This window comes from Cyprinodon tularosa, unplaced genomic scaffold (assembly GCF_016077235.1).
Source record: "Cyprinodon tularosa strain WSP-4 unplaced genomic scaffold, ASM1607723v1 ctg167, whole genome shotgun sequence".
In the NCBI taxonomy this organism is placed as follows: Eukaryota; Metazoa; Chordata; class Actinopteri; order Cyprinodontiformes; family Cyprinodontidae; genus Cyprinodon; species Cyprinodon tularosa.
Window position 1 is genome coordinate 814949 of NW_024038504.1, and position 16342 is coordinate 831290.

A 16342-nucleotide genomic window follows, 5' to 3' on the forward strand; every position below is an offset into this window, starting at 1 on the left:
AAGTTGAGCAAGATAGCAAAAAGACTTGAAAAGTGGGACAATTTTATCTGTATCTTCCTGTGATAAGTAGACAATTCAGGCTCCAAAAGAGGGAGAATAAAGAGTGCTGATGGAGGGATTGAAACGACACAGGGGTTATGGGGAGAAATTGGCCGTATATTTTAGAAATGGATCAGAAATGAAATGATGACACCAGAGGACACTTTAATGCACACGGAGAGAGGAGAGAGAATACAGGTGACCAAGGGGGAAACAAATATTCATACAAAAACATGCGCAGTCAGTCAGCGTTTCACATGAGGCAAACCTGACAAAGGAGGAAGAAAGAAAGACCAAAAGCAGATAAAGACTGTGAAGCAGTACTGCAGGAGACACAGAAGAAGGGCATTATGAAGAATTTCAGAGCACAGAATCCATCTAGATGCTGTGACAGGACCTAATACATTTGTTCCACACAGAAAATTAATTTTCTAATATTAAAAAGGTCAAAAATAAGCCAAGGAAACAATGACCTCTTTGTCATCCTTAACAAATTATCCAAAATGACAGTGTCAGACTGCTGGGGATACATTTGCCAAGTGATGAATGCTTCTGGTAATCAGCCAATCAAAAAGAATTCTTCTTCTGCTTTTGATAAATGAGCTGGAAAAACAGTGCTTTAGGAAGAAGATGGGTCCATTTGTTTCTTCTCGCTCCTTCCCTATTTTCCTTCCCTGTCCATTTCTCTCTTTTCAAAACAAACAACACAGTGGCTTGGGAACAGATTATAGCTCCTTGCATCACTGAGTCTTTCAGCCATTTTCCCTGCTGACCAATGTTCAGATACAGATGGCAAATGATGGAATTTTTGTAAAACAGTTTAAGCATGTTTGTCTCCGCGTGGATGGAGAAAAAGTTTACAGTCTTAGTTTGCGAGTTCATAGATAATTACATTTTCATAGCGCTAGACAGGAAAAGTAATAAATGTAATGTAATGGCGTAATGCAACAGATTAACCGAAGTAGCATTCAAGTGTCTTTACGAGGCGGTAAAAGTAACATAGATAAGGTAGGTTTTCTTTTCAATCACATTAGATATGACTTATTTATGCTCCAAATCTTTGCTTAAACTAAGCCAACAAAAATTCAGCTATTAAAGACAAAAATTTTGGTTTCTTTCATGCAGAAACCCCAGTTGCCTCTATCATTATTTCTTATCTGTATATAATCTGCAAATCTTTTATCAGCTATTATCTGTCATTATTTATTCTGTACTATAACTGTCATGATCTTGGCGCTGATGACTGGCTTAATTCCTAACTCCTTTCACTTCACCTGTTAAACTCTGCCAGGTTTCTAATCACTGCTTATCTGATCCACCTGCTCCTGCCTCTTTTTAAGGTGCTTGCATCCAGTTATCAATGCGAGATTATTCTTGTTCTCTCTAGCCCGTGATGAGAGGGTTTTTAGCGTACCTGTGTGTTTCTGATTACCTGATCCTGACATGTTCTGCCTCTCAACCACTGAGCCTGCCTGTTCCCGTCTGAACGCTTTGCTGGAATTTTTCTTTGGACTTCTGGACCCCTTAACCAGCTTGTTCCTGTTCTGATCTGTTTGCCTGACCTGGCTTCTGACTCCTGCATGTTCTCTGGGGCTGCAGCATCTGGGGCGCTTTGGGCGGTGGACGCCGCATGTTGTTGGCATCCCAGTGTTTTATATATATATATATATATATATATATATATATATATATATATATATATATATATATATATATATATATATATATATATACACGGTGTATATATATATATATATATATATATATATATATATATATATATATATATATAGAAGAAGGACTAATATTTCTTTCCAGGATGGTGTTACAGACAAACAGGAACAGACGAGGCACAGCTGCTTAGGTTTTCTTTGGAGTTTTCAGTTTCACTTTGATCCATGTTTTCTTTGTTTTCTAGTTTTATTGGTTTAATTTCTATTTTATGGTGTTTTCTGCTCCTTTCTAGACTCCTCTCTTCACACCTGCTCCTAATCAGCTCATTAGTCCTGTCTTTGTTCTGTCTCCTGTATACTCTACCTGTACAGTTCCTCAGTGCTGGTTCCTCGTCTCTTCCTTGCTCCCCACGTTTACCCCTAAAGTAGTCTGGTTTTTGGTTTCCTTGTTTTTCGTTCTTTGGTTTTTGGATTTTTGCCTCAGAGATTTCATAAAATCTACAAGAACTCAGCTCTGCCTCCTCACCTCTGCATTTGGGTCCACAAAACCTCAATCCAACCCTGACAATATACTTTCCTGTATAATCTGTATATAGATTTTATATTTATCTATTTTAAAGCCTCTTACAATTACTCTTTTTATAAAAAAGATTTATAGTCAGTCCATACATATGTGCACATGTAAATAAATATTTATATCCAGTATAGCACTTCTGGATAGATAGAAACTACATTTTGTCGCTTTGTACGTGTGACAATGTGTAATGACAATATAGGTGGCATGACTCAATGCCAGGTGGGTTGCAAAACATCAGCCAGCTGAACAAGTTCTCTGTTGTGTCCTATAAACAGCTTCTGGATAGTAAATATATTAAAAGGCTATTTCAGTGCTTTAAGGTAATGTAGACTGTATTTCTCTGGTGAAAATACCAAATACTCCAACACTAACAAAAACACACTGAATGTTATTTCTTAAAACAGACAATAAGACATTGGTTAGATCTTACTACATGGATATTTTTTGTTAAGAAAGCTTTAAATATCCATAAATATCTTTGTGCTCAGTGGTTACAGTATCTTTATTTTAAGATCTGTCTTTTTTATCAATAACAAGACCAAAAACACTAAACAGAGCAACGTAGAAAATAAATTCTGGAAAGTAAAATAAAAAAAGATAATGGCATTCATGTTTTACAGAATGTCCCTCTTTTTCTAATAAAATATTTTTCATTAAGAATTTTTATAAACTCTGTTGTTCTTCCTTGAATAAATAAAACAATATTTACTCTAAAGCAATCTTCTGCTTGAATTAATGTTAATCTGTGTTTTTTGTTATTTAGATACGAGTATGTGCCTGATTAAAATGGCCCTAAGCATCGAAATAGATATCTTTATTGTAAAATGGTAAATCAGCTTACAGGTATTTTCTATCTATCTGTCCAATGAACAGATCATATTCTATATCTACAGCTGCTTACACATATGCTGAAGAGTGGTGGAAAAACAAAGGTGAATAAAAGGGGACAGCATTTGTGAGAACACGCTCAACACTAACTCATGTTGCATAATGGTAGCTACTGATATTATACAGGGCTAAGACTTAAAGAGTATAGTAAAAGGCAGATTGATTCTCCTTTTTTTACATACATATTCTTTATATCATATTTTTATATTCACATTGTTCTCAGACCTTCCTTGAGTTTAGAGTTTTGCTTCAACATAAACAATGGAGCTCATTTGCAAACAAGTGAGTGTATCATGCAGCAGTGTTTAATATGTGCAGCATACGGTGCGTTTGAGAGTAGAAATGATCACGTGAAATACACAAAAAACTAAAAGCTATGGTAGCTGAATATCGATGCTACAATATCAGATGCAAATGAAACATGCACATACTCCCTGGTCTTTAAAATAGATGGAATTTGGTAGATTTTGTAATTCCAGATAAAACACTTTTTACTCATCAGGGCTACCTGTTGTGGATAATCCTTTAGCTCCATAGTTATTAACCCTTATTTGTTTTGACTTTACCTGTATCTTTTGACCATATTTTCTATGTTGTTATAACTTTCACCCCCAAAATCTATGCATATACAAGCAGCAATAAAACCTGTTTCTGTTGCACATTAAAGAAAAATTCTAATTAAGTAAAATGTTTGCATTCCACTTTTATAAAATTAGTAAGTAGAAATATTCTGAAAAACTTTTTAATATCTACACAAATGAAGGAAAAAAAAACATTTCTGACATTAATATAATGGAGAATAGATTGCTTTTGCTACAAGCTTTGATTCGAATGACACTTGTCAAAGAGCTCACAGCCAGTAATTGGAAGTTATTGCCTGAACAGGAGAAGAAAGCTTTTTCACCATCAGAAAAAAGAAAGCTGCTGAATCCACAGTGATAGGGATTCACTTTGGAGAGACTAAAGTGACTCTCACTCAAATGGTTGATTGGGTCTCAAAGTGGAAAACTCTCCTTTATGGAACAGATGGCAACGTGACTCTGATTTATGATGCTTATGCATAGAACTGCATGACTTTAGGGATGTAAAAGAAAAAAATCTAGTTTTCTTTTAAAGCCTTCTGAGCTGATTTATATTGGTGAATCTCTGCAGCCACAAATTGTAACACATCTAATTACATGATGTATAATATATATTTTAAAGTTCCTTTTTTTTCCTTAAAGGAAAACTATAACAAATAAAAGACAATGCGATACAATGGATAAATCTATATATGTTTTAGCCAAGACCAGTAGCTTGTTGACAAATCTGCTGAATACATGGTTGAGGAATTTCTTCCATGACTCTCATAAGCTGGCTTGTTTTTATATGTTTAATTTTCTTTGTTATATACTGCTGCTCAATATCATATAAACATCTACTGCAAGCCTCTTGGTGAATATTTAAAGCCTTTGAAGCACTAAAAAAAAAAAAATCATCATAAGCTGGAAGAGACCATTAATCTGATCAGTTATATAAATTACATACAAAGCCTGATTGATATGTAGCCAAATACAGGATCAAAACAGTCCTTTGCACTTTGAAAGGTAGAAGTTGATATAGCAATGGTATACAGTGAAGTTTTATTGTCTTCAATAATTACTAAAATAGCACTGAAAACTTCAAAAACTGCAATTCTTTCTTACACAAACCTGGGCCTCATAGAAAGGAGCATACAAAAGCATAAACCTTTTTGTCATGTTTCAACAAATTATATGTAAAAGAGCATCTATCAAAATAATATAACTGAATGTTATATTTTTTTATATTTGTGTGTGAATATGCATCTATATGTGTAAGTATGTTTACAGGTGTAAGCGTAGAATGTGTTTTTATATTTGTGTATATTTTATGCCCGCATGAGGGTACATATGTATATTGATATATGTACATATTATATATGTATTTGTATATGTGTTTGTGTATTTTCTTTTCCTTTCATTTATTTGCTGTATTCTTTGATTTGTTTTTAATTTATTAATTTTTCAGGACACCAGGAAGAATAGCTGCAGCATAGCGGTAGCTAATGGGGATCCTTTGAATAAAAACTCACAACTCAAAACCATAAACCGCTAAACCATAGTTTTAAATCCTAAAACGATTTAGAACAGATCTGGAAAGTGAAAGGATGGAAGCTGAGAATTATTTTAAGATATTTTTAATTGGAAAATTCTCAAAATAAAGGCATAGATTAATATTCAACCTCTTTGTGTAAATAATAATGTTTTAGGTTAGCGTTTTGGATGCAAACATGCAAGTTGCTGCCTACCTACCAACTGCCCACCACTTAAGTTTTCAAATAATGTAGAATAGATAGATAAATAAAGAATAGGACGTTGTTTTATGACATAATATCAGTATTAACTTCTCCAAAGCTTTAATCTAAACTGTCTGCTCTAAACTTTGGCCCCCGTGAATCAAAAAGCCTCAGAGACTGAAAAGCTATATTTAGACGGAAATTACATTAAACATAAGTAGAGGATTTGACTAATTATGTGGGTTCTGAAGGCATTTTTTTCTGCACTGGATTTTATTCACAGATGTAAGAGTAAAGGAGCTAAATATCTAAAAATAATCACTTTAAAATTAAACACTACTTTGTTGGTCTGTCATATATTAAAAAACAAATAAAATATTAGATACTTTGCAGATGTAGACGGCAAAACCTTTGCAAGGCAGTGCAGACAAATGCTGCTTAACTTTTTCTCTGTGGCAGCAAAACCCTCAAACCCTTATCCACCTCATTAGGCTCAATGCCCACTGCGTGTAATGATTATGAATGGTAAAGGAGGGGATACCGGCACAGGGCCCCGTGGCGGTAGAATTGGCACTAAAACTGGCATCAGGGAGCCCTGGACATCAATAATGGGTCTGATGGGATTAACTGGCTGTGGCAGGAGAGAAATGGAAAAGGCAGAGGTCGCCCAAGCTAAAAAAATTAACTCGGCAAAATTAAAGGGAGCCGTCAACAAGGACAGGGTCTGAAGCGGTGGGGGTCATCTGTATGTGAAAAGGAGGAGAAAGGCTGTGGAATTGCCATTGCTTTAGACATTTCTAGAACTATGACCAATATGTTCCAATATTTCGATGAAAGAGAGTTGAGTCTGTCCAAAAAGAGAAGCTAAAACATGGAATGTTGTGAAAATATATTTACCCTCTAACAGGTTAGTTTTGCAATTGATAGTTTGTCCTACCAATATTTTTGAAATAAATTAACTTTGTATTTCATAAAGACAACCTGAGATTACATGAAAAAAAAAGTACTGTTTCATTCATTGATGGAGAAAATCTATCAAATCCTTCCAAACCACCCTGGCCCACAGAGAAGAAGTAAGTGAAAATAAGTCGTTAAAATGACTTACCTGGCCTGCACATGTAAAATCCAAATGGAATCTTGGTTGTAAAATACCATGTGGTAACAAAATCATAAAAATACAGCAGCAGTAAAAAAAAAGGTCATTGTCTGGTATAATCTCTATGGCTCTGTGGGTGTTCCAAAGCCATTTCTATGTTTTTGGGATGCTGGCAAAACAAACGAAGAGCTTTAATCTTAGGAGCCTTAGGAGACAGATATGAGAGAGAAATGAGAGTTAGAGATAAGAGACCATGAACTCCTTTTATTGGTCCAATATGTCATTACAAAAAACTCACAAGTGAGTTATATATATACAGTCATACAAACAGCCCGAAATCCAAACAAAAAAAACCCTCAAAAACTGAGAGTAAGCAGTTCATCAATTACACGACATAAAATATCTCTACTTCCCCAAATACAGATGAACTCTTTCAAGTCTGACACCATCTTATAAAAGGCAAACTCTGTCCTAAGACGTGCAGCTACCAGCCCTCTGAACATCAGATCAACATCTACAGAACCTTTCTCCTTCATTTTATTTCTCCTGCTGAGCCAAATGCTCATCTTTGCCTGACCAAACAAAAAATTAACCAGACAAATATTACGCCGTTGTGCTACTGAGTATCTGGGACCAAAAATAAACAGTTCATTATTAAAACTGAATCCCAATCCGCCCACCCACTGCTTTAGCAGTGAGAAGAGAGGAACCAGTCTGGAACATCCGAGCCAGAGATGCTGTAGCGTTTCCTCAGCCTGACAAAAGGCACACTGACTCCCTGATCTGTGATCAATACGCGCCACATGTCTGTTCATGGCCACGGCCCCGTGTACTACCCTCCACTGGAGATCCGCACTGCGTTTCTCTATGGGAGCTTTGTACAGGGACCTCCAGCTACCCCTGGGAGATGAACCTGGCGCCAACACATCAGCCCACCTCGACTCTCTGACCCCGGACAACATTGCTCTGTTCAGGACCTTCACAGACACAGCGTACAAACTCTTTTTTGATGCCTCAGAGAAGTTCCCCAACTCAGGTGTTTTGAAGGACAACAGAAATCCATGCGCTTCCTCCTGCTCCACCACTGCAGCACAGATGGACAGCTCAGGAAATCCTTCAGTATGGTGTTCTGTCTCTAATGCCCACCTGAAAGAACCAGGAAGTCCATTCATCACCTCCTCCACCAGTTTGTCCATGAGGCGCAAAGACTTACTTCCAACATCTTGACACAGTCTGGCAGCACTTTTCCACTGACCCGCTGACCTCAGTCCTCCCAGCTTCGTCAGCCCAGCAGCTGTAAGGATCCTCCGAACGCTGTCAGAGCCCAGAATCTTGCTCTGAATGGCCAGGTTATAAAACAAAGGTTCCTCCTCCACCGACCCATATAACTGAGAGAAATCTCTCTTACTTTTTAAAACTGTTCTCCAGTCATGTAGAACCGACTGGTAAAAACTGGAAGTCTGTGTTACCTCCATACCGTCCAGCTCCAAGAGAAAAAAATGCTTATCATAAGCCAGGTTCTTCACTCTACGCATCAACAAGGAAGCCGTTTCAGTCCAGGGCTGCTGTGTCCTGTAAAGAAAACGCTGTGCCGTCTGAAGCCGAAACGCAGTTATGCGACTCCTCAGGTCAATCAGTCCCTGACCTCCTTCAGACACAGGTAAAAACAGTACTGCAGATTTAATCCAATGATATCCATTCCAAAAAAAATCCACCAGTTTCTTCTGTATTTCTTTAATGACTTTGTCTGGAGGAACTACGACCATGGCACGGTGCCAGAGCATAGATGCAGCCAGACAGTTGGCGACCAAAGTCCTCCCCCTGTAGGACAACTGGGGCAGGACCCATTTCCATCTAGACAATCGGGCGCTTATTTTCTCAACTAGACCCTCCCAGTTTTTGGACTGAAAATGTTCATTTCCCAGAAACACACCTAAGACTTTCATTCCCTCTGTGCCCCACTGCAGCCCTGCTGGTAAGGTTGGCTGCTCTTTATTGCTCCACTCTCCCAGTAGAAGTCCCTCACACTTTGACCAATTGACCTTAGCAGAAGAAGCTTGTTCATATAGTTTTAATCCTTGTTCCAGAATCTTAATATCGTTTTGACATGTTATAAAAACTGTGATGTCATCAGCATATGCTGACAACCTGACTGATTTGCTTATGTTGTCTACCAAGTTTAACCCTGACAGACTCTGCCTAAGCTTATGCAAAAGAGGCTCAATAGCTAAAGCGTACAGCATCCCAGATAGAGGACATCCCTGCCTGATTCCTCTCTGAACAGATACTGGTCTGCTAAGACCCCCTCCTACCTTTAACAATACAGTGGCTCCTGAATATATTAACTCAATCCATGAAATAAAGGTTTTACCAAACCCGAATGCTTTCAATGTTTTAAACAAATAATTATGATCAACTCGATCAAAGGCTTTTTCTTGATCTAAAGAAAACAAACCTATATCAAACTCCTGAAATTTAGATAAATCAATAATATCTCTAATCAAAAACAAATTATCCATTATAGTCCTGTCAGGGACACAGTATGTTTGGCTGGCATGTACAATCGTGTCCATACATTCTTTAAGTCTATTCGATAAGACTTTAGCCAGAATTTTATAGTCCGTGCACAAAAGTGAGACAGGCCGCCAGTTCTGTAGTAGACCCAGATCTCCTTTCTTCGGCAGCAATGTCAGGACTGCCCTCCTACAGCTCGTTGGTAGTGTCCCAGAGTCCAAACATCCCTGGAAAACCTCCATGAAGTCCTTTCCAATTAAATTCCAGAAAGTCTTATAGAATTCTGCAGGAAGTCCATCGATGCCCGGAGACCGACCACAGCTGAGCTGTTTCACCGCTGCAGACAGTTCATCGAAATGAATAACAGACTCCAGTAAGGCTGAAGATGCTTCCTCCAGCCGAGGGAGTCCTTCCAGGATCTCCTCCACACAGTCAGAGTTACAGTCATCAGCGCTGAACAGGCTTCTGTAAAAGTCTATAGCCAACTTCCTCATCTCTGATGGGTCAGCAGTCACTGTTCCATTAGGGTTCTTGAGGTGTATCATCTGGTTCTGTTGCCTGACTTTCCTTTCCAACTTAAAAAAGTAACGAGTGGGCGCATCTATGTCTTTAATAGACAGGGTTCTTGATTTAATTAGAGCACCTTTAGCTTTTTCATATAAAAACCTACTCAAAGATGTCCTCTTCGTATCCCAAGTTGGATTATTATCATTATTTTTATCCAACCCATTAATTATGCCGTCTTCCAATAAAAGAATCTCCTTCTCCAATAATTCAAGGTGATCCCTTTCTATTGCTTCTGTGTGTGATGAGTACTGCTGACAAAATATTCTAATTTAGGTTTTCCCCACCTCCCACCATTGACCTATGTTTTCAAAACTAGATTTTTTTCTTCTCCACTGTGCCCAGAAATCAGAAAAATACTGACAAATACTGTTTTGTCATAAATCAATTTGATGTTAAAATGCCAAAAAGGAGATCTTTGGGGATGCACCATTAAAGAAAAATGAACAGTTAGTAAATGATGATCCGAAAAACCAACAGGTGATATCATGGCTGCACTCAACCTATTGTTGTATGTTTGGTTGACATAGAATCTGTCCAGTCTGGCTGCACTAACCCTGCCCTCAGTGACTTTCACCCACGTATACTGTCTACTATTTGGGTGGAGTTTCCTCCAGACATCTACAAGATCATTTTCTTGAATAATTTTTGATAAAAGAGAAGCTGATGATAAATTAGGCTCTCTTCCATTCCTGTCAACCAAATCATTTGTGGTACAATTCCAGTCCCCTCCTACCACTACTACTGAACTACTATTAAACTGTTTTAATGTGTCATTAAGCTTATGAAAAAAATCATTGCGGCTACCAGCATAGGTGGAAACATATACATTAACAAACACAAAAGGTGTCTCTCTGATTGTTGCTTGTACTATTTGCATCCGACCCTGCTCTATATCAGAAACTACTACATTTGACAGAACAATACGATTTGAAAAAAGGATAGCTACACCTGCACTCAGATTAGAGCCGTGGCTCAGGAAACACAATCCACCCCATGCTAAGGCCCAATCTGTGTCATCTGTTTCAATAGTGTGTGTTTCCTGTAAAAATAACACATCAATGTTTTTTTGAGATGCCACCTCAGAAATTAAAGCTCTCTTATGTTTGTCCCTCCCTCCATTAATGTTTAAAGATCCTATTTTTAGGCTCTGCATAGAGATATTAAAGAAAAGAAGGAACATACAGGCTGAAACCAGTAGAAAACAGTAGAAAGAAGAGGCCACCATGTGATGATGCATTTTTTTTTCCTATTTCTTAACTTTCTTACCAACTTTTCCTTTCTTAGCTTTCCTCAGTATTGCCAGATGTTTGTTGAGACGATAACGCCTCTTTTCATCCAGGAGGTCATTGCCAACCTGTCTCTTTAAAGTGCTGACCGATTTGATAAACTTATCTGTGTCCTCAAAGTAATCGCTCACTTTAACTGATTTATTAAAAGTTGCATCCAGAAACTCATTTATTTCATCTAGAGAGTATAGATCACGCCTTCGGTTTACACCCTCAGGAATAGAAGCTGTGTCTGACTCAGACTCATATTCCATTTCATCTCCTTCACATGAAATCTGACTGCAGACGTCACTCTGTCCCGTTACACTGCTGCTAGCTCTGTCCTCAGCAATTCCTGCTGACTGTTGCTCATTTAAGCTCTCTGTAGTTTCAGACACCTGCTGTTTCTCCACTTGACTCGGTTCAATTGCTTCTTGTACAACGTTACAATCCGCCACTACAGTCTCCGTAGAGGGTGCCGCACCCCCCACACCAGGCGCGGCCCCCGCAGAAGCGGGCGCCGCATCCGCGGGCACCGCGGCCGCAGCGCGGGACGCAGCCCCGTCAGAAGCGGGCGCCGCACCCGCGGGCACCGCACCCGCGGCGCGGGGCGCTTCCCCGCCAGAAGCGGGCGCTGCACCCGCGGGCACCGGGCCCGCGGCGACCGACACCGCGCTCCCCGAAGACCCGGCAGCAAAGCCACCAGCTGTATCCGCTGAGTGAGCTCCTTCCTGTTGTTTATGTGGACACCCAGATCTTTTGTGTCCAACATCTCCACACTCAAAACATTTCATGAGTCCGGAGCTGGCATACACCATGTAAAAACCATCTCCATGTTTTACTCTGAATGCCACCTCCAGGGTCTGTGTGGGTGATTCCAGGAACATAAACACCTGCCGCCTCAGAGATTGGACATGTTTCAGTTTGGGGTCCTTGCACCCCAAACTTACTGTTCTAAAAGTACTTGCCAGTTTGCCAAATCTACGGAGCTCATTCTCCAACAGGTTGTTTGGTATAAACGGCGGAACACCGGATACGGTGATCCGTGTGGATGGCACTGACAGCGGGGAGACCTGCAGGAATAAATCCCTGACAACCACCCCGGCCTCAATCAGCTGATGGACAGTCGGCTCATCTTTCAAAAACACCACCACTGCTTTGTTCATTCGTGAAGCGTGAGAAAGTTTGTCGTGTCCTACCTGTTCACCAACAGCCAACAACACCTCCTCTACAGATACAGAGCCATCCGGCGGGACTATCCGCACTCCCTGCCTGATAGACGGAGGAGGCGTCGCGGGGGACGCCATGCCTCCTGGAAACAACTAACTAACGCACCTACCGTTTACCTGGCTAAACCTCAATGAGAAAATAAATAATAATAACCTTACCTGGTTTGGTGCATTTCAGAGCAGTCAGAGAAACAATAGAAACCAAAATCAGACCATAGGAAGAAAAGAAAAAAAAACATTCAAATCTCCGCGCCACTCTCACGTCCACCACCTGCACTCACACTCACCGGAAGTGAGAAGGAGAGAGATAGAGATGAGAGAGATAGAGATGAGAGAAAGCAGAGAGAGATAGAGATGAAAATGAGATGAGAGAGATAGAGATGAGAGAGAGATAAGAGAGTTAGAGATGAGAGATAGAGATGAGAAAGATAGAGATGAGAGAGATAGACATGAGAGACAGAGAAGGTGAATGGACCAGAATTCAACATTAGAAGCATTGTCCCCTGCTTCTGCCTGGTCACTCAACTTTCCAATGTCCTTCCAGAAGTTCCAGTTGCTGACTCTTGTGAATCCCTCCCAATCCGCTGCAGTTTCATATTTTAATAAACTGTTCAAACTGTCTCTGATTGAATTCTGGGTCTTTCGTTTCTGATCATTACAAGTCTCCATTTCTTTGTTACATTAAGAGTTGATCACTTTTTACAATAACACTAGATGCAAATAATGTGATTGTAAATATTGCAAACCACTTGGTAATATGTTTAAGACCAAATTCAAATGAATTATAAAGATTGGATATTAGTCTAATATTAGCCAAAAAATTTATATTGGATTTTATCAGCCAGCATCTAAAATCTCCAATATATGCCTATATAAACTCACAGATTCTGTTAAGTTTCTGTATCTCATTGGTTAATATAACATGGCTCAGTTTTCATACATTTTGTTGTTCACCTTTGTTCCCTGTTGAAGAAATATTACTTTATCAAGCCTTTTCTAATATATAACAGTATAAAATAACATCTGGTGTAATTTGCGCTAATATTTAATTGGGTCAACATCGGTATGGCCAATTCTCAAAGCTGCAATATCCTTATCGTATCGGAAGTGAAAAATTGTATCGGGACATCCTTACTGTATAGATCGCCTATCATGGCCTCCCATTGTCATTTTATTTTGATTTCACCCTGCATTTTGGTTACTGCTGTCTGTGGCAGTTTGTGTTTATAATAAAGGACAAAAGAAAGCAAAAAACAGCCAAACTTATTCTCTAGTTGAATATGATCACTATTGTTTGCCTAACTTCATATACATTCCTCTTGCTAAAACGAACTCAGCACCAGACCTTGTGGATGCTCAAGGCTAAAGGCCCTTGTCTGATACAACTTATAGACAAATCTAATTAAAATACATATGCATAAATAAAGAAAATTGATATTAGATAATCCAGTAACTTTGGACCATGCACCAGCAAACAGCTATAGCTGTGTTCGTTTGCGCCTGTAGCTTTGTTTCATCTGCAGCATGTGTCTTGGTGTGTGTGGGTTTGTGTGTGTGTGAATGACAGGCATGAGTGGATCCCCCTGCCATGACAGAGTCTATCGATCAGTTTGTCGGCGCCGGGGGAAAAGGTTAATCTGCCCAATGCCAGCTCCTCGCCTCGCCACATCTCTGGCCTGCCCTGCATCCCACCCCAGCCTGCTCCCTCTCTTATCAGGATTAGAGGAGAGTACAAAAGGGCAGAGCATTCCCAGGACACGCACTGACCTTCAGTAATCCCACCAACCTGACGCTCAGCTTATAATTAACATCAGGAACACAGAGGGAAAAGTCCCCCTGGTCTGCTTGCGTAGCATTGCTCCAACTCAAAGACTCAAACTAGATGGAAAAAAAGTTAACGAAGAGTTTAAGACTCAAAGTGAAAAGACCTGCTTCACTAATGTGTTTTGGATGCCTCAGAGAGGGTAGCTGACATTCTGGAGGTGCTGACTACCCTCCTCAATCTCCCCTGTGTGCAAGCCCTGCACAGAAATTGTAGAGACGTGCTGAACCAAGCAGGGGCACAAAACACAGTACTTTGAACCAGCAGACAATTGTGTAGAGAAGGAACTTAAGGGCATAAAATAAAAAAATGTGTGTGGATCTATGGGGTATCTGTGTGGGCATGCTCACCGGGTCTTGGTTCATCTGCACTATGAGCTGTTTAACGGCGTGCAGCGTGGGGTGGGCCCATGGAGAGGGATCCTGCCAGTGGCGATTCAGGTCGAAGCCCATCAGAGAACACCTGTTTGTTTGCACACACACACACACACACACACACACACACACACACACACACACACACACACACACACACACACACACACACACACACACACACACACACACAGGAGACTTTGATTTTCTATCCAAATTGGGACTTTACATTGAATTACCGGTACATTCATTTTAGCTACTGCATTTAGGACTTACCCTGACATCATCCTAACCTTAACCATTACCAGTAGATTGCTAACCCTAACCTTAACCTGAAGTGAATGCACACAATAATGAAACTGACTCCCCTACTAAAAATGGGGCCCACCACATTAGGACCAGCCTTTGGTCCCTACAAGGCTCTCAAAGGGTTACTAAATATACCCAAAACTGTCCTAATAAGTAACAATATACAGTATACAGGCACACAAATCCATGTTATATGTCATATCCTACCTTTGTATTGACTCACCTTCATTTATATGGCCTAACCAAGATCATTACCCTACCAAACACCAAAGCCAAACCCAAGAAGAGGATATTTTCTTATGAGGTCCACTGGTCCCCACACGTCTCCGCTAGTCCCCAAAATGTTGCATATTTCTTGGAAATATCCCCACAAGGTACCAAACACTATCCACAGAAGATACAAAAACCAGACGCGCACCCCCCACACACAAACAGAAAACATTTTCCTGCTTTTTTCTTTTCTGATGTACTGACACAAATGATTATACAAAAAGAAATAAACCAGCTCTAGATGGGCAGCAGGATTATAGATGCGTTTAGACCAAAGTCATTTTCTGAAATAAGAAATTCCTGATAAGTCTGTAAAGTTCATAGAGCAAGAACCCAAATGCAAGCAGGCAGAAGGCAGATTACACATTTACAAATTATGATTTAAATGCGAAACAGAAGGAAAGTAAAAACACTCCACTGTAGAACTAACATTAGGATAAGAACAGGAAAACAGGAAAATCCGGTGATTGGCTGGAATAAAACACGGTCTATATGGACTGATGGTGACCACTGACTGAGGACAGATGTACCGATTTTATATCTGAAACAGGTTTGAGGGGATGAAACAGGTATTTTCAGGGGGTAATGTTTAATTATTAATTATTTTGCTTTTGTAAAAACAAAATCTTCTACCACAAAGTTTCCCATTTTCCAGTTAAAAAGATTATACTGATGGTATACCAGTGGCAGGGAGCAACATAAATAAGGGTTTAGCTAATGCAATGCTTTGGTTCAAATTCTAGCAAAAACCTCAAGTATTTTCTGAATAATTTTATTATTCTATGCATGTTTTTAATGTTTAATAAAAAAAATAAAATAAAAAAAAGTCAGAAAAATACTTGTTTAAGCACCTTACAAAATATTGGCCTTCTAACACTCTACATGAGTGTAACTGACATTTATGAACACACTCACTTTAAGAATATGGGTTCATTGCTGTTTTCAGTAGAAAAACAACAAAAAGCCTTCTCTCTGTACCAGTCCTCTTTAGTTATATTTAGCAGTTCTTGCTTAATGCAACAGAACACATTTTTGAGGCCATTAAGATGTTCTGGTAAAGAAATGTAGAAATTCTTATCTAGGTTGTTTTATGGCCTAAATATAACCAGATGCTAACTTTTCATGAAAAGTATGTGGCTAACTAGGAAGTGATTAATTTCCTTTTAACTGTTTCAATTAGCTGGATCCTAGTTTGCAATGAACATGTAGTAAAAAGAAAACGACCTTGCCAAGGTTAAGTATTAAATTATGTATTCCTTAACAAAACATTCAGCAGCGTAGGTTCTTTCTATTCTAAACATTCAGCAGTAGGAGCAGCTTACTGCTGTGTTCACAGCTGTTTTTTTAAAATAATTTTATCAAAGCTTTATGCTACTTTGTTTATAAACACATTAGGACATTTTAATACACTCAGCTGACCTTT

General features: G+C 39.2%; 1 protein-coding gene across 2 annotated transcripts in view; it reads right to left on the reverse strand.

Annotated features, from left to right (window-relative positions):
* The window catches only part of agbl4 (ATP/GTP binding protein-like 4), a 424654-nt gene that overhangs the window by 35821 nt on the left and 372491 nt on the right, over window positions 1–16342 (reverse strand). For both annotated transcript variants that reach the window (XM_038281088.1, XM_038281089.1), the window contains exon 9: window positions 14317–14428. In XM_038281088.1, coding sequence (XP_038137016.1) covers window positions 14317–14428 — 112 coding nt within the window. The remainder of the gene's footprint in view (window positions 1–14316; window positions 14429–16342) is intronic.